Source organism: Taudactylus pleione, unplaced genomic scaffold (genome assembly GCF_031769625.1).
Source record: "Taudactylus pleione unplaced genomic scaffold, aTauple2 ptg001155l, whole genome shotgun sequence".
Lineage (NCBI taxonomy): Eukaryota > Metazoa > Chordata > Amphibia > Anura > Myobatrachidae > Taudactylus > Taudactylus pleione.
This window is the reverse complement of record NW_028285556.1, coordinates 28,977-54,370: the sequence shown is the minus strand read 5'-3', so window position 1 is coordinate 54,370 and position 25,394 is coordinate 28,977. Positions and strand designations below refer to the sequence as shown.

The window sequence follows — 25,394 nt, the reverse complement described above, 5'->3', positions numbered from 1 at the left end:
TGTGTTGCTTAGTCAGTATTACACAGTTACTGTGTGTTATTTAGTCAGTATTACACAGTTACTGTGTGTTGCTTAGTCAGTATTACACAGTTACTGTGTGTTATTTAGTCAGTATTACATAGTTACTGTGTGTTACTTAGTCAGTATTACATAGTTACTGTGTGTTATTTAGTCAGTATTACATAGTTACTGTGTGGTGCTTAGTCAGTATTACATAGTTACTGTGTGTTGCTTAGTTAGTATTACATAGTTACTGTGTGCTGCTTAGTCAGTATTACATAGTTACTGTGTGTTTCCCATTCAGCATTACATAGTTACTGTTTGTTGCTTAGTCAGTATTACATAGTTACTGTGTGTTGCTTAGTCAGTATTACATAGTTACTGTGTGTTACTTAGTCAGTATTACATAGTTACTGTGTGTTGCTTAGTCAGTATTACATAGTTACTGTGTGTTGCTTAGTCAGTATTACATAGTTACTGTGTGTTGCTTAGTCAGTATTACATAGTTACTGTGTGTTACTTAGTCAGTATTACATAGTTACTGTGTGTTTCTTAGTCAGTATTACATAGTTACTGTGTGTTGCTTAGTCAGTATTACATAGTTACTGTGTGTTGCTTAGTCAGTATTACATAGTTACTGTGTGTTGCTTAGTCAGTATTACATAGTTACTGTGTGTTGCTTAGTCAGTATTACATAGTTACTGTGTGTTGCTTAGTCACTATTACATAGTTACTGTGTGTTACTTAGTCAGTATTACATAGTTACTGTGTGTTGCTTAGTCAGTATTACATACTTACTGTGTGTTGCTTAGTCAGTATTACATACTTACTGTGTGTTGCTTTGTCAGTATTACACAGTTACTGTGTGTTGCTTAGTTAGTATTACACAGTTACTGTGTGTTGCTTAGTCAGTATTACACAGTTACTGTGTGTTGCTTAGTCAGTATTACATAGTTACTGTGTGTTGCTTAGTCAGTATTACATAGTTACTGTGTGTTGCTTAGTCAGTATTACATAGTTACTGTGTGTTGCTTAGTCAGTATTACATAGTTACTGTGTGTTGCTTAGTCAGTATTACATAGTCACTGTGTGTTTCCCATTCAGTATTGTATAGTTACTGTGTGTTGCCCATTCAGTATTACATAGTTACTGTGTGTTGCTTAGTCAGTATTACATAGTTACTGTGTGTTGCTTAGTCAGTATTACATATTTACTGTTTGTTGCTTAGTCAGTATTACATAGTTACTGTTTGTTGCTTATTCAGTATTACATAGTTACTGTGTGTTGCTCATTCATTATTACATAGTTACTGTGTGCTGCCCATTCAGTATTACATAGTTACTGTGTGTTGCTTAGTCAGTATTACTTTGTCACTGTGTGTTGCTTAGTCAGTATTACATAGTTACTGTGTGTTACTTAGTCAGCATTACATAGTTACTGTGTGGTGCCCATTCAGTATTACATAGTAACTGTGTGTTGCTTAGTCAGTATTACATAGTTACTGTGTGTTGCTTAGTCAGTATTACATAGTTACTGTGTGTTGCTTAGTCAGTATTACATAGTTACTGTGTGTTGCTTAGTCAGCATTACATAGTTACTGTGTGGTGCCCATTCAGTATTACATAGTAACTGTGTGTTGCTTAGTCAGTATTACATAGTTACTGTGTGTTGCTTCGTCAGTATTACATAGTTACTGTGTGTTGCTTCGTCAGTATTACATAGTTACTGTATGTTGCTTAGTCAGTATTACATAGTTACTGTATGTTGCTTAGTCAGTATTACATAGTTACTGTGTGTTGCTTAGTCAGTATTACATAGTTACTGTGTGTTGCTTAGTCAGTATTACATAGTTACTGTGTGCTGCCCATTCAGTATTACATAGTTACTGTGTGTTGCCCATTCAGTATTACATAGTTACTGTGTGTTGCTTAGTCAGTATTACATAGTTACTGTGTGGTGCTTAGTCAGTATTACATAGTTACTGTGTGTTGCTTAGTCAGTATTACATAGTTACTGTGTGTTGCTTAGTCTGTATTACATAGTTACTGTGTGTTGCTTAGTCAGTATTACATAGTTACTGTGTGTTGCTTAGTCAGTATTACATAGTTACTGTGTGTTGCTTAGTCAGTTTTACATAGTTACTGTGTGTTACTTAGTCAGTATTACATAGTTACTGTGTGTTGCTTAGTCAGTATTACATAGTTACTGTGTGGTGCTTAGTCAGTATTACATAGTTACTGTGTGGTGCTTAGTCAGTATTACATAGTTACTGTGTGTTATTTATTCAGTATTACATAGTTACTGTGTGTTGCTTAGTCAGTATTACATAGTTTCTGTGTGTTGCTTAGTCAGTATTACATAGTTACTGTGTGTTATTTAGTCAGTATTACATAGTTACTGTGTGTTGCTTAGTCAGTATTACATAGTTTCTGTGTGTTGCTTAGTCAGTATTACATAGTTACTGTGTGGTGCTTAGTCAGTATTACATAGTTACTGTGTGTTGCTTAGTCTGTATTACATAGTCACTGTGTGGTGCCCATTCAGTATTACATAGTTACTGTGTGGTGCTTAGTCAGTATTACATAGTTACTGTGTGGTGCTTAGTCAGTATTACATAGTTACTGTGTGTTGCTTAGTCAGTATTACATAGTTACTGTGTGTTGCTTAGTCAGTATTACATAGTTACTGTGCAGGTCAGTGATGTAACCTGACATATAAAATGTCTTCTTCCTCCTGACAGATCAGTAAGAAATCCAGAGCAACCTCCCGCTGATCTGAGTAACCAACAGCCGCCGCCAGCCAATGAGAAAAAGGATATTGCCCCAATCAGCCCCCTAAGCCTGGTAAAGCCGCCTCCTCCAGCGACATGCTCACCCACATTCAGTACATATGGACATAATGACGTGTGCAGCACACGCGATAACACTGGATGAGAGGCAGGATCATACATGTGGAAATTATGCATGTGACCTGTACATGCAACTCACACATGTGTCAGACACACTGTGAGCATCCCGCCAATCATTATATGCATACAGCATTTAGTAACGCCATATGCATGATGAGCGCTCCCCATAAGAGTTGTCCTTTGTGGGGACTTTGGGGTATGACCCAGGAGTCCCTCTGAGCATACGCAAGCTGCGGGGGATCCTCAGAGGGATCCTATTAGACCCATCATCTTTATTAACTCTTTTACTTCGAAGTCCATAGGGTCCACAGGGATACCTTGGGGTGTAGGTGGTGGTTAAGGAATAAGCACCATACAGTTAAGCTTTTGAGCTCCCAGGATGCTCCAGTCCCTCCCCTATACCCCAGCCCCCCAAGCCTGAGGACAATCAACTTGTTAACAAGCCCAAGGCAGGAGGATGAGAGAAGAAAGATTGGTATACAGAAGTTTCACACTCTCACGGAAAGGTGATGGGAAACCGGTAACCAGAAACACAACCCATAGCAGTCAAGTGTGTCAGGATGGGTGCCATGTGGACCTTATGGACTTCGAAGAAAGAGAGTTAACGAAGTTAGTTTTACCATATTTCTAATTTTCTTCTTCAGGGTCCATAGGGATCCACAGGGAGACCTTCGAGATGTCCCAAAGCAGTATTCAAGGGTGGGGATGCTACTGAGCTGAGAGGAGAGTCCTGCACCCAAAGGAAGCATCCTTAGAGGCAAAGGTATCAAAGGCATAGAACCTGAGAAAAGTGTGTACAGAAGACCACATGGCCGCCTTACAAAGCTGTTCAGCTGAGGCACCGCGTCGTGCTGCCTATGAGGGACCCACAGAGCAAGTGGAATGAGCAGTGACAGAAGCTGGCACAGGAAGATTTGCTTGAGCATAGGCCTGTGAGATAGTCATGCGAATCCACCTGGCCAGAGTCTGTTGGCTGGCCAGCCCTTCTTGTGAAACCCATAGAGGACAAAGAAAGAGTCTGATCTCCTGATAGAAGTAGTATGGTCCACGTAGATCTTCAGAGCATGGACCACATCCAAGGAGGCCTCACCTGCCGAGAGGTCAGGAGACTGGAATGCCAAGACTACAATTTCCTCATTAAGATGGAAACGTGACACAACCTTGGGAAGGAAATCAGGTTGAGTCTGAAGCACAGCCCTGTCCTGATGGAAGATCAGAAATGGGGAGCGACAGGAAAGCGCCCCTAAGTCCGACACCCTCCGGGCAGATGCTATAGCCAAAAGAAACAGACTCTTTGCCGTGAGCCACTTGAATTCCACAGAACCCATGGGTTCAAACGAAGAGCCCTGAAGGGCCTGGAGAACCACTGACACATCCCATGGAGCCACCGGAGGGACAAAATGAGGTTGAATGTGGAGGACACCCTGAAAGAAGGTGTGAACATCCGGCAGAGCAGCAATTTTACGCTGAAACCATATGGATAAGGCAGAGACTTGCATTTTCAAAGAACTAAGACGGAGTCCAAGATCCAATCTGGCTTTAAGGAAGGCCAGGACTCTAGAAACCCTAAATGCCTGAGGATCATAACTCTTAGTGGTGCACCATTGGAAATAGGTATGCCACACTCTGTGATAAATCTGCGCAGAAGCTGGCTTATGGGCCCTAAGCATCATCTGAATCACAGAGGGAGAGACACCCCTAGACCTTAGAGGGATGTTTTAAGAGCCACACCGTCAAAGACAGCCGACCCAGGTCTGCGTGGAGGCAGGGACCTGAGATTACAAGTCTGGCCGTTGAGGAAGCAAATACAGCGTATCTATGGAGAGACTCAGAAGATCTGAGTACCAATGCCATCTGGACCAAGCTGGTGCCACCAGCAGGAGCATGCCTCCGTCTTGCTTGAACTTCTGAAGAACTTGATGAAGCGGGGAGACTGGAGAAAAGAGATACGCCAGATGAAAGGTCCATTTTACTGACAAGGCATCTACAAAGGCTGCTTCGGCATACTTTGTTCTGGAGCCGTACATCCACAGTTTGAGATTGTGTTGGAGGCCATGAGATCCACCTCTGGTAGACCCCATCTGTCCACTAGGAGTTGAAAGACCTCTGGGTGGAGAGACCATTCCCCTGCATGCACGTCATGACGGCTGAGGAAGTCTGCTTCCCAATTGAGTACTCCCGGAATGAACACCGCGAAGATGTCCGGTATGTGACCCTCGGCCCATGTGAGAATGCATGCCACTACTGCCATTACCGCTCGACTTCGAGTGCCTCCCTGGTGATTGATGTAAGCCACTGCTGTGGCATTGTTGGACTACACCTGTACAGGGTTGCCCTGAAGAATGTCCTGAGCCTGAATTAGGGCTCTGTAGATGGCTCGAAGTTCCAAAACATTGATTGGCAGAGATGACTCCACTGACGTCCAACGACCCTGGAAGGAGTGTTGACTGATCACTGCACCCAATCCTTGGAGACTGGCATCTGTTGTGAGGAATGTCCAATCCAGGAATCCAAAAGAGGCACCCCCTGGTCAGGTGGGATGTCTGTAACCACCATGAGAGGGACAGCCGAACCTCAGGAGGGAGAATCATTGTCTGGGAGCTGATCCTCTGAGGCAACACATCCCATCTGGATGGTATCAGGCATTGTAGCGGCCTGAGTGGAAATGAGCGTACTCCACCATGTCGAAGGTTTATAGCATGGATCCCAGAATCTGCATTGCCGCATGAATCGACACTCGGCGGCTGCAGAGAAACCTGGGAAGGCATAACTGAAGCATAGCAATCTTGTCCTCCTTGTATTTGAGAATCGAGCATAGCCCCAAAATTAACCATCCGTTGAGACGGGTACAGGGAGGACTTCTTCCAGTTGATCAACCAACCGTGCCTTTGTAGAAAGGTAATGGTTATCTGTAGATGTCTGTGGCCAGAGGCCGGCCACACATGATTAATGGCGGCCGCGGCACTGAAAGGGATAACCCCCGTTCTGCGGCGCCATTTTTAAAAGGACAAAAGGGCACTAGGCGCCATATTTAAAGTGTATAGGTGCTAGGCGCCCATTGTAAATGTATTAATGGCGCTAGGCGCAGAGTGTTTAAAAAATTAAATTTGTGTTGCTATGCCGCAGCCCCGGACCCTCTTCAGCGGCCACGGCGGTGTTCCGTGTTAAGCCCCGGTGCACTGCACTGGGGACCAGGGGGAAGGTGCCACTGCAGCCGGGACTTGGCTGCAGTGCTGTAAGCTGACCGCCGATGACCAGGATCAAAGCTCCCAGTGCTCCAAGGCAGCAAGCAACCACTGACTGGGCTAGCTGGCTCCCTGTGTGGTGACTGCAAGGCATGGTAGCCGCACATGGGGGATCAGGAGTGCTAGGAAGGCTGTGTGGGGTGACCGGTGGGGTTTAGCTCCTGGCGACCAGCATTAAACAGCAGCCGGACAGAGTGGCCACACACTAGGAGACCGGCTCCCAGTGCAGCGCGGCAGCAGGGCTGTCCAGGGTAGCTGGTACACAGGGGGACTGGGCTAGCTGGCTCCCTGTGCGGTACTAGATGGTGCACTGATGCTGGGGACTGGGAGCCCAGCTCCACAGTACAGAGAGAGCTGCTGCGGCTGGGACAGTCCCAGGGCCGCATGGCTCTGTGCTGGCTGTTGGGGACCGAGTGGCTGCACGCTGGGGGACAGTCCCCGGACCCCCAGCGATGTGAGCAGACAACAGGGGAGAGCCCAGCGCTGGGTGCTGGGCAGTGCACACATAGATAAAGGGTATTTATAAAATGTACTATAAAAGGTGTGTGCGGCACTGAGGAGAGCCGTCCTGAGCTGCAGTGCTCTGTATAATAACAAATAATGTATTTCCAATGTGTTTGAATTTATTTTTATTAAGGTACATTACAATGAAAATACATGAAGATGACAAGGCATTAATGACCTCATAGCAAATACAGCTTTGTCAATATAAAGTGTGTTCAAGAAGACATATCATCTAGAGGTCATTCACAATTAGTGTGTGTAAATATACCAACATTTTCCAAAATATTATATATTTAATTAGTAACAATTATACTATGAATAGAGATTTATAACTATCTCTATCAGACAATGTTGAGAGAAAAAAAAATAGAATGAAAATATAACAACATCAACCTGTGCTCATCTACGCCAGAGGTCATCGATCCATCCATGGGATAAGGGAGAGAGAAGATAACAAATATAGAGAGAGAAAAGGAAGTGACAGGAGTTTGGTTGTGATACAGACGGATTAGATGGTGATAGGAGTTTGGTTGTGATACAGACGGATTAGATGGTGATAGTAGTTTGGTTGTGATACAGACGGATTAGATGGTGATAGGAGTTTGGCTGTGATACAGACGGATTAGATGGTGATAGGTGTTTGGTTGTGATACAGACGGATTAGATGGTGATAGGAGTTTGGCTGTGATACAGACGGATTAGATGGTGATAGGTGTTTGGTTGTGATACAGACGGATTAGATGGTGATAGGAGTTTGGTTGTGATACAGACGGATTAGATGGTGATAGGTGTTTGGTTGTGATACAGACGGATTAGATGGTGATAGGTGTTTGGTTGTGATACAGACGGATTAGATGGTGATAGGAGTTTGGTTGTGATACAGACGGATTAGATGGTGATAGGTGTTTGGTTGTGATACAGACGGATTAGATGGTGATAGGAGTTTGGTTGTGATACAGACGGATTAGATGGTGATAGGTGTTTGGCTGTGATACAGACGGATTAGATGGTGATAGGAGTTTGGCTGTGATACAGACGGATTAGATGGTGATAGGAGTTTGGCTGTGATACAGACGGATTAGATGGTGATAGGAGTTTGGTTGTGATACAGACGGATTAGATGGTGATAGGTGTTTGGTTGTGATACAGACGGATTAGATGGTGATAGGTGTTTGGTTGTGATACAGACGGATTAGATGGTGATAGGAGTTTGGCTGTGATACAGACGGATTAGATGGTGATAGGTGTTTGGTTGTGATACAGACGGATTAGATGGTGATAGGAGTTTGGTTGTGATACAGACGGATTAGATGGTGATAGGAGTTTGGCTGTGATACAGACGGATTAGATGGTGATAGGAGTTTGGTTGTGATACAGACGGATTAGATGGTGATAGGTGTTTGGTTGTGATACAGACGGATTAGATGGTGATAGGAGTTTGGTTGTGATACAGACGGATTAGATGGTGATAGGAGTTTGGCTGTGATACAGACGGATTAGATGGTGATAGGAGTTTGGTTGTGATACAGATGGATTAGATGGTTATAGGAGTTTGGTTGTGATACAGACGGATTAGATGGTGATAGGTGTTTGGTTGTGATACAGACGGATTAGATGGTGATAGGAGTTTGGTTGTGATACAGACGGATTAGATGGTGATAGGTGTTTGGTTGTGATACAGACGGATTAGATGGTGATAGGAGTTTGGTTGTGATACAGACGGATTAGATGGTGATAGGTGTTTGGTTGTGATACAGACGGATTAGATGGTGATAGGAGTTTGGTTGTGATACAGACGGATTAGATGGTGATAGGTGTTTGGTTGTGATACAGACGGATTAGATGGTGATAGGAGTTTGGTTGTGATACAGACGGATTAGATGGTGATAGGAGTTTGGTTGTGATACAGACGGATTAGATGGTGATAGGTGTTTGGTTGTGATACAGACGGATTAGATGGTGATAGGAGTTTGGTTGTGATACAGACGGATTAGATGGTGATAGGTGTTTGGTTGTGATACAGACGGATTAGATGGTGATAGGAGTTTGGTTGTGATACAGACGGATTAGATGGTGATAGGAGTTTGGCTGTGATACAGACGGATTAGATGGTGATAGGAGTTTGGTTGTGATACAGACGGATTAGATGGTGATAGGAGTTTGGTTGTGATACAGACGGATTAGATGGTGATAGGAGTTTGGTTGTGATACAGACGGATTAGATGGTGATAGTAGTTTGGTTGTGATACAGACGGATTAGATGGTGATAGGAGTTTGGTTGTGATACAGACGGATTAGATGGTGATAGGTGTTTGGTTGTGATACAGACGGATTAGATGGTGATAGGAGTTTGGTTGTGATACAGACGGATTAGATGGTGATAGGTGTTTGGTTGCGATACAGACGGATTAGATGGTGATAGGAGTTTGGTTGTGATACAGACGGATTAGATGGTGATAGGAGTTTGGTTGCGATACAGACGGATTAGATGGTGATAGGAGTTTGGTTGCGATACAGACGGATTAGATGGTGATAGGAGTTTGGTTGCGATACAGACGGATTAGATGGTGATAGGTGTTTGGTTGCGATACAGACGGATTAGATGGTGATAGGTGTTTGGTTGTGATACAGACGGATTAGATGGTGATAGGAGTTTGGCTGTGATACAGACGGATTAGATGGTGATAGGAGTTTGGTTGTGATACAGACGGATTAGATGGTGATAGGTGTTTGGTTGTGATACAGACGGATTAGATGGTGATAGGAGTTTGGTTGTGATACAGACGGATTAGATGGTGATAGGTGTTTGGTTATCTAATAATTGATGGGAATACCAGGATGTGAATTGAAAACACCGCTGTATTGCCAGTTTAGTTGAGGAGGGTAGTGTTTGGATGTATTTGCCCCAGCATTGGAAAAGCACAGAGGTTAGAGTTTCCTTGTCTAAGGATGCCTCCAGCCAATCCATATTAAACAAAAAGAGTAGTCTGAAGTGGCCATACAGACAGTTGGTGGTGAATCATGGATCCACTGTTGCAGGATGACTTTACGACCCACTGCTGATAGGATCACTATACTTTTTTTATCAAATTTGGGAATCTCGGGTTGGTCAGCTAAGTTACCAAATAAAGCCCATGACGCAGTACATGGAAAAGGTATGCCTAGCCCCTCAGACCCATAGTGATGTAACTCACTCCAAAATTTCCTTATGCACCGATATTCCCAGAGGCAGTGCATAATCTCTGCATCTGTAGCTGAGCATTTGGTGCATCTCGACTCGTCCGATATACCCATCAAATGACGCTTTTTGGGCGACAGGTATGCCCTATGTAACAGTTTATACGCCATCTCTTGATATGAGCTGGCAGGAATGAGCTTTAAATTAGTTTGGAAAGTCTCTAAAATTAGATCTGGAGACATAGAGGGGATCTGGGAGGACCATTTACCTAATTCCAAAAGTTCAGTTTCTGGATCTATTTCTGTGCGTATACGTGTGTATATCATTGAGCTGGAATATGCAATGGTGCGTGAGAGAGAGTCTATGGGGTTCACATAATCCTGCTCATTTAATTGGGGAAGGACAGAATGAAGATAATCGGTAGCTTTGTAGGAAGAGAATTTGTGTTGGGGTCTGAGTCTATATTTATCCATGGCTTCATTGAAGGTGAGGGGGAGGTGCGAGTCATTTAAGAGCGTGCATAGATTTAGGATTCCAGAAGAGCGCCAAGTGGTAAAGGGCAATTATGCCTCGCCTTTAGATTGCCAATAAAGGGTAACGTTAAAGAGTGAAATTGCTGGAGTTTGAGTAGTTTTCTAGAGGATTGCCAAGCCTGAATGGTAGATGTGAGGAGAGGGTTATCTAGATTAGGTGGCTGTAATCTCGACAACCGTATATGTAGTATATAGCTAAGAGATAGAGGAGCGCATAACTGGGACTCCAACCTGACATCTGCATATATATTGTTTTCAGTGATCCAATCCACGGCGAAGCGTAAAAGACAAGCTAGATTATATTGTCTAATATTCGGTAGACTCACACCCCCCCTTAGTATGGTTTGAGAAAGGTTTTTTTGGCTAATTCTAGGTCTTTTATTATTCCAGATGAAGTTAGAGACAGTAGCATTAAGTGAAGATAAATCTGCCTTCGTAAGTAAAAGAGGAGTCATCTGCAGAACATATAGTAGTTTCGAGAATGAAGCCATTTTAAATAAGTTACAGCGCCCAACAGGTTAATAGGTAGATTTTGCCACAAACTAAGTTCGGTTTTTATTTTGCGAATGATTGGATCAATATTTAGGGTATATAAATGGGGCAAATGGGAAGGAATTGCCACCCCTAGATAAGTAAGGTGGTTGTTTGCCCACTGAAAAGGGAATGTACCACTCCATCCCCTCTCCACCTGTGTAAATATGGCCAGAGCTTCTGATTTTTCAAAGTTAATGGAAAAGCCAGCAAAGGAGGATAACCTATTTATGGCATCAATTAAAAGAGGAATGGATTGTCTGAGGTTGGACGTAAATATGAGGAGATCGTGTGCAAATGTTGTGATACATATCTCTCGGTCGCCAATTCTAACACCAGTAAATCTAGGCAATTGCATGAGATATCGAATAAAGGGTTACAAGGCCAGGTTAAAGAGGAGGGGTGAGAGAGGGCACCCCTGCCTAGTGCCCCTTTCAAGGTGATAATGAAGGAGAGGTCACGTTATTCACCACTATTTGGGCAGTGGGTGTATCGTAGAGGTTCTTAACTAAATTACGGGATGTTATACCAAAACGTTGATGATGTAGCACTCTATCGAGATGGGACCATGCTATTTATCAAATGCTTTCTCTGCATCTAAATTAATGAGTATGTTATCCACAGCTTTGTGCATATGAGTATATGTTATTGTGGCAATAGCAGCTCATATTCCCTGTACCGATTGCCTATTCTTAATAAAACCTAGCTGTGCAGGGGAAATAAGTTGGGGCAGGCAGGCCTGTGTTTTAATTTATTTTAAAGTTAAAAGTGCACTTACCTGGAATTTCTCTAGAAGTCCAGAGGATCCAGAGTCCTCAATGGGCTGCTGCATCTCCCAATCCCCTTCCAGAAAACTGTCCTCCTATGCTATGAGGAGGTGTATGGGGAGCTGGCTAATGCTGCCTCACACCTGAGAGTGCTATGAGGAGGTGTATGGGGAGCTGGCTAATGCTGCCTCACGCCTGAGAGTGCTATGAGGAGGTGTATGGGGAGCTGGCTAATGCTGCCCTATGCCTGAGAGTGCTATGAGGAGGTGTATGGGGAGCTGGCTAATGCTGCCTCACCCCTGAGAGTGCTATGAGGAGGTGTATGGGGAGCTAATGCTGCCTCATCCCTGAGAGTGCTATGAGGAGGTGTATGGGGAGCTGGCTAATGCTGCCTCATCCCTGAGAGTGCTATGAGGAGGTGTATGGGGAGCTGGCTAATGCTGCCTCATGTCTGAGAGTGCTATGAGGAGGTGTATGGGGAGCTGGCTAATGCTGCCTCATCCCTGAGAGTGCTATGAGGAGGTGTATGGGGAGCTGGATAATGCTGCCTCATGCCTGAGAGTGCTATGAGGAGGTGTATGGGGAGCTGGCTAATGCTGCCTCATGCCTGAGAGTGCTATGAGGAGGTGTATGGGGAGCTGGCTAATGCAGCCTCATGCCTGAGAGTGCTATGAGGAGGTGTATGGGGAGCTGGCTAATGCTGCCTCATGCCTGAGAGTGCTATGAGGAGGTGTATGGGGAGCTGGCTAATGCTGCCTCATGCCTGAGAGTGCTATGAGGAGGTGTATGGGGAGCTAATGCTGCCTCATGCCTGAGAGTACTATGAGGAGGTGTATGGGGAGCTGGCTAATGCAGCCTCATGTCTGAGAGTGCTATGAGGTGTATGGGGAGCTGGCTAATGCTGCCCTATGCCTGAGAGTGCTATGAGGAGGTGTATGGGGAGCTGGCTAATGCTGTCTCATGCCTGAGAGTGCTATGAGGAGGTGTATGGGGAGCTGGCTAATGCTGCCTCATGCCTGAGAGTGCTATGAGGTGTATGGGGAGCTGGCTAATGCTGCCTCATTCCTGAGAGTGCTATGAGGAGGTGTATGGGGAGCTGGCTAATGCTGCCTCATCCCTGAGAGTGCTATGAGGAGGTGTATGGGGAGCTGGGTAATGCTGCCTCATGCCTGAGAGTGCTATGAGGAGGTGTATGGGGAGCTGGCTAATGCTGCCTCACGCCTGAGAGTGCTATGAGGAGGTGTATGGGGAGCTGGCTAATGCAGCCTCACACCTGAGAGTGCTATGAGGAGGTGTATGGGGAGCTGGCTAATGCAGCCTCACACCTGAGAGTGCTATGAGGAGGTGTATGGGGAGCTGGCTAATGCTGCCTCACGCCTGAGAGTGCTATGAGGAGGTGTATGGGGAGCTGGCTAATGCTGCCTCATCCCTGAGAGTGCTATGAGGAGGTGTATGGGGAGCTGGCTAATGCTGCCTCAGGCCTGAGAGAGCTATGAGGAGGTGTATGGGGAGCTAATGCTGCCTCACACCTGAGAGTGCTATGAGGAGGTGTATGGGGAGCTGGCTAATGCTGCCCTATGCCTGAGAGTACTATGAGGAGGTGTATGGGGAGCTGGCTAATGCTGTCTCACGCCTGAGAGTGCTATGAGGAGGTGTATGGGGAGCTGGCTAATGCTGCCCTATGCCTGAGAGTGCTATGAGGAGGTGTATGAGGAGCTGGCTAATGCAGCCTCACCCCTGAGAGTGCTATGAGGAGGTGTATGGGGAGCTGGCTAATGCTGCCTCACCCCTGAGAGTGCTATGAGGAGGTGTATGGGGAGCTGGCTAATGCTGCCTCACGCCTGAGAGTGCTATGAGGAGGTGTATGGGGAGCTGGCTAATGCTGCCTCATGCCTGAGAGTACTATGAGGAGGTGTATGGGGAGCTGGCTAATGCTGCCTCACGCCTGAGAGTACTATGAGGAGATGTATGGGGAGCTGGCTAATGCTGCCTCATGCCTGAGAGTGCTATGAGGAGGTGTATGGGGAGCTGGCTAATGCTGCCCTATGCCTGAGAGTACTATGAGGAGGTGTATGGGGAGCTGGCTAATGCTGCCCTATGCCTGAGAGTGCTATGAGGAGGTGTATGGGGAGCTGGCTAATGCTGCCTCACGCCTGAGAGTGCTATGAGGAGGTGTATGGGGAGCTGGCTAATGCTGCCTCACGCCTGAGAGTGCTATGAGGAGGTGTATGGGGAGCTGGCTAATGCTGCCTCACGCCTGAGAATGCTATGAGGAGGTGTATGGGGAGCTGGCTAATGCTGCCTCATGCCTGAGAGTGCTATGAGGAGGTGTATGGGGAGCTGGCTAATGCATCCTCACGCCTGAGAGTGCTATGAGGTGTATGGGGAGCTGGCTAATGCTGCCCTATGCCTGAGAGTGCTATGAGGAGGTGTATGGGGAGCTGGCTAATGCTGCCCTATGCCTGAGAGTGCTATGAGGAGGTGTATGAGGAGCTGGCTAATGCAGCCAGCTAATTATTTTTAGGTAGCTCCAAAAAGCTTCCCCTCCATGACCAGGAAACCCTGCAAGGGGACCCTTCTTGCCCAACTCTGGAGCTCAGATTCAGGCAGAGATGGCAGGCTTGGTCCCTTAGCAGATTCCTGGAAGTCTGTTTTGGAGGGAAAACCTTTGTCCCTTGCAGACGGGATGGAGCAAAGGGTGTGCCAAGCTCTGCAGGTGGGCTCAGGCACAGGGGAGTGACCACTCCCCACTGTCCATAGGGGACAATGTTAAATGTGCATGTGGCTAGCACATGCACGTAAGGTGATTAGTTGGAAACCACAGGGCGGACTTACCCCCTGTGGTAATGCGTATTGGAGTGGCATAAAAGAAGGTTGCGTGTCTGGTAAAAATGTACATCCTTGTATATCTTTTGAAGATCAAGACAGCTGTTCATTTTTCTGTATGCTGGACCCATTAAAGCTGAAGGAAGGGTATTTTTAAAGACCATGTGCAATAAACACCTTTGCCTATTCGACTGCATCTGCATCCTGTGACCAACAGAATTGCGCAAATACGCTTTTCTTTTTTCCTGCTGTTCTGGATTGAGCCAAGCATCTCCAAAGCTCAAGCCCTCTGCCAGCTACCGAGCAGAGCCTGGTCCATTGAGAGGGATCAGGAGGAATCAGCTGACACCAATCAGGAGGCTAGTCGATGCATATGCAATAGAAGCTAGTCGACGCATACGCAACAGAAGAGGAGCCTCAGTACATAAGAAGCAGTTCCAAACACTGATTGTAGAGTTTGGTGGTGGCAGCATCGTTACGTGCCCATGGTGCAATGGGCGGAGTCAGTGACAGGCGGTCACTGATGGTAAGTGGGAATCCATGATACCCCAAGAACCAGTGGGGATCAACCCCAACCTGTGATCGGGTGACAAGAGCTGAGGTCGACCGGTCACAATGTCGTTGAAGGATCTCTGGAGACCTTGCCAAGAGCAGCAGGTCGTCCAGGTATGGCAATAGTCTGACTCCCTGACCACGCAGGTGGACAGCCATAATAGCCATAACTTTGGTAAATACCCATGGAGCAGTAGCTAGTCCAAAGGGAAGAGCCTGGAACTGAAAATGCTGCTGTAGGACAGCATAGCACAGGTATTTGTGATGGAATGGTGGTATAGGTACATGCAGATATGCATCCTGAATATCCAGGGAAACCATAAAGTCACCAGGCTCCATAGCCAGAACAATAGATTGCAGAGCACCTTGACAATTTTGTTCAGGGACTTGAGATTGAGAATAGGTCAAAAAGACCCGTTTGGTTTCTGCACCAGAAATAGGGTAGAGTTGTAACCGTTCCCCCGTTGAGTGAGCGGAACTGGCCCTATTACCCCCGCTTACAGCAAGGACTGAATGGAATTCTGGATAAACAGGGCCTTGTTCCGGATCTCCTGGGGGACTTGTGTAAAAAAATTGGTGGGGAGGCCTTCTTAGAAATGAGAGGGCGTACTCATGAGAGACCACTTCTTGCACCCTTGCATCTGTGTTGGTCTGACGCCAGAATTATGCAAATTGAAGTCGGCCACTCACTCTGGGATCTCCCAGGGAGAGGCCCAACCCGTCAGGGAGAGGCCCAACCCGTCAGGAAGAGGGCTTGTCATCAGACTTGGCGGCTGGGTGGCTGGTGGCCCAAGCCTGTTTGCTCCTAGGAGGTTGATTGTCTTGGAAACAGCTGACCCTTAGGCTTTCCATGGGGACGAAAGGACGTCGTCCTGGGTTTTGGAGCAGTTGCTGAAGGCAGAACAGCAGTCTTAGATGCAGCTAACGTGGCTACAATTTTGTCCAATTCAGGGCCTAACAGAATTTTTGCCTTATACTGGTGACATTCTAAGGCCTTCTTAGAATCTGAATCTGCATTCCATGAATGGAGCCAGAGGGTGCGGCGAGCAGACACTGACGTGGCTGATGCTCTGTCTGCAGACACCTGTCCCGCCCACTGGGTATCTGTCTGCAGACACCTGTCCCGCCCACTGGGTATCTGTCTGCAGACGCCTGTCCCACCCAGACGCCTGTCCCGCCCACTGCGTATCTGTCTGCAGACGCCTGTCCCGCCCACGGGTATCTGTCTGCAGACACCTGTCCCGCCCACTGGGTATCTGTCTGCAGACGCCTGTCCCGCCCACTGCATATCTGTCTGCAGATGCCTGTCCCGCCCACTGCGTATCTGTCCGCAGACACCTGTCCCGCCCACTGGGTATCTGTCTGCAGACGCCTGTCCCGCCCAGACGCCTGTCCCGCCCACTGCGTATCTGTCTGCAGACACCTGTCCCGCCCACTGGGTATCTGTCTGCAGACGCCTGTCCCGCCCACTGCGTATCTGTCTGCAGACACCTGTCCCGCCCAGACGCCTGTCCCGCCCACTGCGTATCTGTCTGCAGATGCCTTCTCTCCTCTAGTCTGTGCCCAGAGTCTACTACGCATGCAAAGGTCACGAGGAAAATGGTGCAGCTGCCATTCATGTGACCACAGGCCCAAAGCCCCTCTCCCCCCACCCCTTACTAGCCGCACACATGGTGCCACACCTATCTCACCAATGTCACTGTGTGCCCTGTGCACAGACTGCTATGTAGCCTATCCTATTCATGTGACCACAGGCCCAAAGCCCCTCTCCCCCCACCCCTTACCAGCCACACCTATCTCACCAATGTCACTGTGTGCCCTGTGCACAGACTGCTATGTAGCCTATCCTATTCATGTGACCACAGGCCCAAAGCCCCTCTCCCCCCACCCCTTACTAGCCACACACATGGTGCCACACCTATCTCACCAATGTCACTGTGTGCCTTGTGCACAGACTGCTATGTAACCTATCCTATTCATGTGACCGCAGGCCCAAAGCCCCTCTCCCCCCACCCCTTACCAGCCACACACATGGTGCCACACCTATCTCACCAATGTCACTGTGTGCCCTGTGCACAGACTGCTATGTAGCCTATCCTATTCATGTGACCACAGGCCCAAAGCCCCTCTCCCCCCACCCCTTACCAGCCACACACATGGTGCCACACCTATCTCACCAATGTCACTGTGTGCCCTGTGCACAGACTGCTATGTAACCTATCCTATTCATGTGACCACAGGCCCAAAGGACCTCTCCCCCCACCCCTTATCAGCCACACGCATGGTGCCACACCTATCTCACCATGTGCCCTGTGCACAGACTGCTTTGTAGCCTATCCTAACAAATGTTTCTCTCTGCTTCTTCTGCAGCAGTTTGATGGCCGAGCCAAGGATCCAGGTAAGTGTCTCTGCCAGCTTCTCTCCCTCCCCACACACAGCCCTGCCAGCTCCTCTTCCTCCCACACATCCCTGCCAGCTCCTCTTCTCCCAGCACAGCCCTGCCAGCTCCTCTCCCACCCACACACAGCCCTGCCAACTCCTCTTCCCCCAGCACAGTCCTGCCAGCTCCTCTTCCTCCCGCACATCCCTGCCAGCTCCTCTTCCTCCAGCACAGCCCTGCCAGCTCCTCTTCCCCTGCACATCCCTGCCAGCTAATGAAGGAGTAAGATGAGTCTTCTATGCATGTAAATCATGTATTGTCTATCTTCAGTTACAGGCAGAGACTATCTATTTAACAGCCACACCGGGGAGAGAAAATGGCTGTGAGGAGCACCGGGGAGAGAAAATGACTGTGAGGAGCACCGGGGAGAGAAAATGACTGTGAGGAGCGCCACGAAGCCACAGTTCTACTGCAACGCTCTCTGATTGTTAATCTGGGGTTCACTGCATATGAACAGCTGAAAAATGCATACAAATCAAAATGATTATAAATATTCTGGCACCAAATATGATTTAAATATACATGTGCATACATATTTAGTGTAAATCAGATATAATAGAAACTTGGAATGTATTTAATCAGAAAATATAATCGAATTCATAATGTGTTAATTTGATTTTGCTGAGTATAATATTTTTATGTAATGAGTGCAGTTCCTTCTTTTCCCTGCAGATGTCGCTGTCTGATGATTACATCACACATGGAAATGGCTGTGCAGTAAAGCCACTGTCCATTTGTTTTGTACAATGGATCTAGCAGTGATTATAGTAGACTTGTTTTGGCCAGTAGCAGTAACCCTTATCCATGCGCTCAGAGCAGGTCCAACCATTGGGCACTACCTGCTGTTTAGGAACTTGTCCCATTTACCCCACATGTTGGATCACCACCAGGATGCAGCCGTGGGGCCGGACGCTAGCACTGGGGGTGGGGCTAGACGCTAGCACTGGGGGTGGGGCCAGAAGCTAGCACTGGGGGTGGGGCCGGACCCTAGCACTGGGGGTGGGGCCGGACCCTAGCACTGGGGGTGGGGCCGGACCCTAGCACTGGGGGTGGGGCCGGACCCTAGCACTGGGGGTGGGGCCGGACCCTAGCACTGGGGGTGGGGCCAGACCCTAGCACTGGGGGCGGGGCTGGACGATAGCACTTGGGGCGCTGCAATATTAAAGGTTCATCAGAAGGAGACCCCATTCAGATTATTGTTGCTGTGCAGGGGGGGCTCCAGCGCTGTCCAAAATCCAAATAGGGAAGGGGCCACACCAACTGCCAGTGAGCCCTGGCCAGCAGTGTTTGGAAGCGTTTGGGTGGCAGTTGGTGTGGCTCCCCTATTTGAATTTTGGACAGCGCTGCAGCCCCACCTCTGGAGCCCCCCCTGGTGCTGTGTATGATTTATTCACCCAATATATGAGATATACAGAGTGGGGGGTTATCAGAAGCTGGAAAACTAAATATTCATCCCTGGGAAAGAAAAAAATAAGATATAAAAACATATTTATTCTTATTTGTTTCCAACACATTAATGTACAGAATAAGTTTTACAATTTATTAAAGAGAAAAATGATAAAAGCTGATGTCTGGAGGATCAGTCTATACCAGAGGGGCCCGGCCGTGTATACTGTATATTACTTCTTTTTTAAAACCTATTTTTATTGTAAAACCGCAATAAACAAAATAACATGTTGATCAGAAAATGACAAGACATCAACAGGATCACAACAGTAATGTGCAATACAATGGATCCATGAGGAACGTAACAATACAGGAATTAAAATGGTGGTTCACCTGAAGACAAGTTTCTTCATTATACCAGGCTGTAAGTTGAACTGCGGCTCGGAGCGTGTCTTTAACCTGAGGTGTTAATGTGTGAACATACGGAAGCCAAATATTAAAGAACTTCTCTGCTTCCCTGTCTTTATTAAGGGATAGTTCTCGCCAATCCATATTAAATAGGTGCGTAATTCTAGGTTGTAAAAGACTGAGCGTTAAAGTGTCAGTGGATATCCATTGAGATAATATTGTTTTTTTCGCAGCTGCTGCAATCTTTGCTAGTAATAGACGGGCACCTCCAGGGGCACAGGACGACCCAGATGATGGTACAATATCCCACATAGCCCACTCGGGTGTTAGTTCAAAGGCAATTCCCAACTTGGTGGATATATAGGTGTGTACCAAGGACCAGAACCTCTGTACCTCCGCACAGTGCCACATACAATGCATTAGATCCGCATCAGGTTGACCACATTTAAAACAATTTCAGTCTGTGGAAGTACCTGTGATGAGTCTTAATTTGGGGGTGAAATAGGCACGATGCAATAATTTATACTGCATTTCCGCGTATGAAGCCGAAATTAATTGCTTATTAAGTCTAACAAAAGATTTTAAAATGGTGGATAGGGGTATGGTAGGGAATGTGGAATGCCACTTGGCAAATCCCACCGTCTCCACTTCCAAATTTATTTCCCGACGTATATAGGTGTATAGCATAGAAGTGGAAAATGACATAGAGAGGCAGCGAGACAGCACATCATCCAAACCATTTTTCCCAGGTATAATGGGAATTTTAGGGAGTAAAGTATTGACATAACTACGTATTTGGAAATATATAAATAAAGGGATTTGGATACAGGGAAATTTTTCCTGTATTTGGTTATGAGAGTAAATAGTCATTGTGGAGAGATCCAATAATTGATATATGTAACTCAATCCCTGTCTGTTCCAGGTTTTGAAAGTCTGTGTTAGAAAACCAGCATCAACCCTGGGTTATGGCCGATAGGAAGGAACAAGGAGACATTGGGAGGGACTCTCATTTGAGTTCTGGCTCGTCGCCAAGCCACGCATGTAGTATGTAGTAGTAGATTTTGTGCTACGTGAGGTGGAAAAGACAAGGGTCGTGTGTGTAGCAAACTAGCTAATGGCATTTCAACACTAAAAGATTGCTCTATTAGCGTGTCAGCAAATCCATTTGTTCCTCTAATCCAGTCAATTGCGTATTGGTAATTTGACGCAATAGCATAAGATTTTAAGCAAGGGAGATTAATTCCGCCTAAAGCAGGTGGTTGGCTGAGTTTGAATAATGAAATCCTGGGTTTTTTGTTCGCCCAAATGAACTTGCTGATCGCTTTGTTAATCAATTTTAAATCAGATTCTAAAGGAAGCAAGGGGAGCATCTGAAAAAAATATAAAATCCTAGGAAAAGATATCATTTTAATTAATTGACATCTACCGAGATATGAGAGTGGGAGATGTTTCCATTTTTTTAAATCTAAAAGTGTACGTTGTATTAAAGCAGGGAAATTGACTGAGTATAGGGCGGAGGGATGTGCCGGGATATTAAGGCCTAGGTATTTTAGAGTTGTTTTGGCCCATTTAAATGGGAAAGAATTTTTCCAGTTTTTTGTGACGTCCGAGTGTAGGGCCAAGGCCTCTGTTTTGTTATAATTTATCAAAAAACCAGAGATAATATGGAAGTCTTTCAGGATATGAAGGAGTTTAGGTATGGCAGAATGTGGGTTCTCAAAATACAGTAATAAGTCATCCGCATATGCGGAGACTTTCAAAGTGTTATTTCCGATATTTATTCCCTGCCATTGTTGACATAGCAAAAAGGTGCGGATAAGAGGATCTATAGCCAGGTTAAATAATAAAGGGGATAGGGGACAACCCTGTCGGGTGCCCCTATGTAGTCTAAGGGATGGAGTATTCAGGCCGTTAACTGTTAGGAATGCTATAGGGGTGTGGTATATTGTTTTGAATAATGTAATAAATTCGGGACCAAAATTTTGTAGCTGGAAGATGCGCAGTAGGTGGTTCCACGACACCCTATCAAAGGCCTTGTCAGCGTCGCAGCTGACAAGGAGCGTTTGGTTATTTCTCATTTGGTGAGATTTAGTTAATCCTGCAATCAAATGTCGGACGTTGATCACTGAGTGTCGTCCTTTCATAAACCCAGTTTGTGCGGTGTGTATGAGATCTGTATATTACTTCTATATATTGTATATGATAACGGGATAATAGAATATGCTGGGATTTCTCTACCATGACAGCTGGAAAATAAATGACCTAATCCTGATATTTAATTGAATTTCCTGTTATGCTTTTTCCTGTTTGCGTTTTATTTGTACATTATGGTGTTTTTTCTGCTTATATTTTGTATCTTTTATATGTGGCCATGGTCTGGTGACAATGACCTGTAAATGTGACTTTGTATATAACCCTACTTACTGCTGCTTCCCCGTCACTCCCTGTAATCCAGACTGGAGAACCAGAGGAGAAACGCGTCAGTCCCTGTAATCCAGACTGGAGAACCGGAGGAGAAACGCGTCAGTCCCTGTAATCCAGACTGGAGAACCGGAGGAGAAACGCATCAGTCCCTGTAATCCAGACTGGAGAAACGTGCCAGTCCCTGTAATCTAGACTGGAGAACCGGAGGAGAAACGCACCAGTACCTGTAATCCAGACTGGAGAACTGGAGGAGAAACGCGCCAGTCCCTGTGTGACTTCTCATCGCTGGTTACCGCAATAACAGAAAAATCCAGCTGAAATGTTTTGGGTGTAGATAAATATAAACTCCGACCTTCCATAATAAAATGCCTTGTCCTTTGGGGCACAAGCTCCCAGCTTTACATGGCGGCAGTGACTCTGACATAATGTTCTATATTTACAGAATATCGGAAATATGACCTAACCAGCTGCAATGTACAAATGATTCTGTATCTGTGTCATTACAGCGTGATAACCACAGGATAATGCGAGGTGCGAGAGAGGCCTTCGGAATCTCAGACACTGTGCGCACGTGATCCTAGCATACCATAATCCGTGATAGATGGCAGGAAGTGCACAGAGGGCCTGATTCAGAGATGGGCGCTATGCTGATATTTTCACAGTTAAGCGATGATTATTGGTAAATTGCACATATGTCTAAGTCACACAGAGCACGCACCAAGGTACATTACCGTAGTCGCTCGCGGCAACTTCTTACTCGCAGTGTGACAGTCAGGGAGCTTTTGTGGAAGGTAACGGGGAGCGGCGGCTGTGGTAATATAGCGCTGTATAGTGCGACACTCTGGTGCAGCATTTAGGCTTCAACATTCAGCGCTTTAATCATAGTGCGTTGTCATTAGGAATACTGTACCCGCTGACAGCGCTGAAGATTATGTACTGCGTTCAGTATGTGACTTCACCTGAGTGCCGCACTGTACTGCACTATATATAGATATATATATATATAAGAGATGAATGGTTCGGTTTTGCTGAAAACCGAACACACTCGAACTTTGGGGTTCCAAGTCCTGGCTCAGATCACTTTGGTGTTCCAAGTCCTGGCTCAGATCACTGTGGGGTTCCGTCCTGGCTCAGATCACTTTGAGGGTCCAAGTCCTGGCTCAGATCACTTTGAGGTTCCAAGTCCTGGCTCAGATCACTTTGAGGTTCCAAGTCCTGGCTCAGATCACTTTGAGGTTCCAAGTCCTGGCTCAGATCACTTTGAGGTTCCAAGTCCTGGCTCAGATCACTTTGAGGTTCCAAGTCCTGGCTCAGATCACTTTGAGGTTCCAAGTCCTGGCTCAGATCACTTTGAGGTTCCAAGTCCTGGCTCAGATCACTTTGAGGTTCCAAGTCCTGGCTCAGATCACTTTGAGGTTCCAAGTCCTGGCTCAGATCACTTTGAGGTTCCAAGTCCTGGCTCAGATCACTTTATGGTTCCAAGTCCTGGCTCAGATCACTTTGAGGTTCCAAGTCCTGGCTCAGATCACTTTGGGGGTTACAAGTCCTGGCTCAGATCACTTTGGGGTTCCAAGTCCTGGCTCAGATCACTTTGGGGTTTCGAGTAAAACCAAATCCCAACTCGGATCTTCTCTTTAAGTTCAAAACTCGGATCTAAAAACCGGATCTCACATATTTTGGATTACATTTAAGTCCCTCCCTCATGATTTCAGGTGCTGTGAGGTGATCAAAACTGACTGGAAATTAATGTTAATGATACTATAGAAACAATCCAAATGACATGATTTTAGCACTTTTATCAATTTGTAAATAAATCCAAAACTAAAACACCATAATGATTCGTGGTCAGGCAGCAGAGAATGGTCTGGTCACAATATGGGTACAGGCCAAGCAGCACACATAATGGTCAAGTCACAATAAGGGTACAGGCCAGGCAGCAGAGAATGGTCAGGTCACAATACGGTATAGGTCAGGAGCAGACATAATGGTCAGGTCACAATACGGGTACAGGCCAGGTAGCACACAGAATGTTCAGGTCACAATATGGGTACAGGTCAGGCAGCAGAGAATGGTCAGGTCACAACACTGGTACAGGCCAGGCAGCAGAGAATGGTCAGGGCACAATACGGGTACAGGCCAGGCAGCAGACAGAATGGTCATGTCACAATACGGGCACAGGCCAGGCAGCAGACAGAATGGTCAGGTCACAATACGGCTACAGGCCAAGCAGCAGAGAATGGTCAGGTCACAATACGGGCACAAGGCCAGGCAGCAGAAAGAATGGTCAGGTCACAATACAGGCACAGGCCAGACAGCAGAGAATGGTCAGGTCACAATACGGGTACAGGCCAGGCAGCAGACAGAATGGTCAGGTCACAATACGGGTACAGGCCAGGCAGCAGAGAATGGTCATGTCACACTCACAATACAGGTACAGGCCAGGCAGCAGACAGAATGGTCATGTCACAATACGGCTACAGACCAGGCAGCAGAGAATGGTCAGGTCACAATATGGGTATAAGCCAGGCAGCAGACTTAATGGTCAGGTCACAATACAGGTACAGGCCAGGCAGCAGAGAATGGTCAGGTCACAATATGGGTACAGGCCAGGCAGCAGAGAATGGTCAGGTCACAATACGGGTACAGGCCAGGCAGCAGAGAATGGTCAGGTCACAATACGGGTACAAGCCAGGCAGCAGACAGAATGGTCAGGTCACAATGCAGGTACAGGCCTGGCAGCAGCGTATGGTCAGGTCACAATACGGGTACAGGCCAGGTAGACAGAATGGTCAGGTCACAATACAGGTACAGGCCAGGCAGCAGAGAATGGTCAGGTCACAATACGGGTACAGGCCAGGTAGACAGAATGGTCAGGTCACAATACAGGTACAGGCCAGGCAGCAGACATAATGTCCAGGTCAATATAGGGGTACAGGCCAGGCAACAGAGAATGGTCAGAACACAATATGGCATGCTTGCCTACCTTTTAAATCTCCTCCACGGGAGAACCCGGGGAGGAGAAGCAGCTGGGTCTCGATGGGGGCGAAGTGGGCAGAATGCGGGAGAAGTGCCTCCCCTTCCCGGGGGTGCAGGGGGTTACCCGAAAAATCGGGAGCCTCCCGCGAAAGCCGGGAGGGTAGGCAGGTATGCAATACGGGTACAGGCCAAGCAGCAGACATAATGGTCAGGTCACAATACAGGTACAGGCCAGGCAGCAGAAAATGGTCAGGTCACAATACGGGTACAGGCCAGGCAGCAGAAAATGGTCAGGTCACAATACGGGTACAGGCCAGGCAGCAGACAGAATAGTCAGGTTACAATACAGGTATAGGCCAGGCAGCAGAGAATGGTCAGGTCACAATACAGGTACAGGCCAGGCAGCAGAAAATGGTCAGGTCACAATACGGGTACAGGCAAGGCAGCAGAGAATGGTCCGGTCACAATAAGGGTACAGGCCAGGCAGCAGAGAATGGTCAGGTCACAATAAGGGTGCAGGCCAGGCAGCAGAGAATGGTCAAGTCACAATACGGGTGCAGGTCAGGCAGCAGAGAATGGTCAGGTCACAATACGGGTACAGGCCAGGCAGCAGAGAATGGTCAGGTCACAATACGGGTACAGGCCAGGCAGCAGAGAATGGTCCGGTCACAATAAGGGTAAAGGCCAGGCAGCAGAGAATGGTCAGGTCACAATAC

The 25,394-nt window shown here is 46.8% G+C and overlaps 1 protein-coding gene across 1 annotated transcript in view; it reads left to right on the top strand.

Moving 5' to 3' along the window:
- Positions 1 to 18,402, top strand: part of LOC148453427 (cadherin-related family member 4-like) — a 93,149-nt gene extending 74,747 nt beyond the window's left edge. The window contains exons 6-8 of the mRNA XM_088462151.1: positions 2,741 to 2,843; positions 17,415 to 17,442; positions 17,755 to 18,402. Coding sequence (XP_088318277.1) covers positions 2,741 to 2,843; positions 17,415 to 17,442; positions 17,755 to 17,810 — 187 coding nt within the window. The 3' untranslated portion in view covers positions 17,811 to 18,402. The remainder of the gene's footprint in view (positions 1 to 2,740; positions 2,844 to 17,414; positions 17,443 to 17,754) is intronic.
- Positions 18,403 to 25,394: the final 6,992 nt, after the last annotated feature.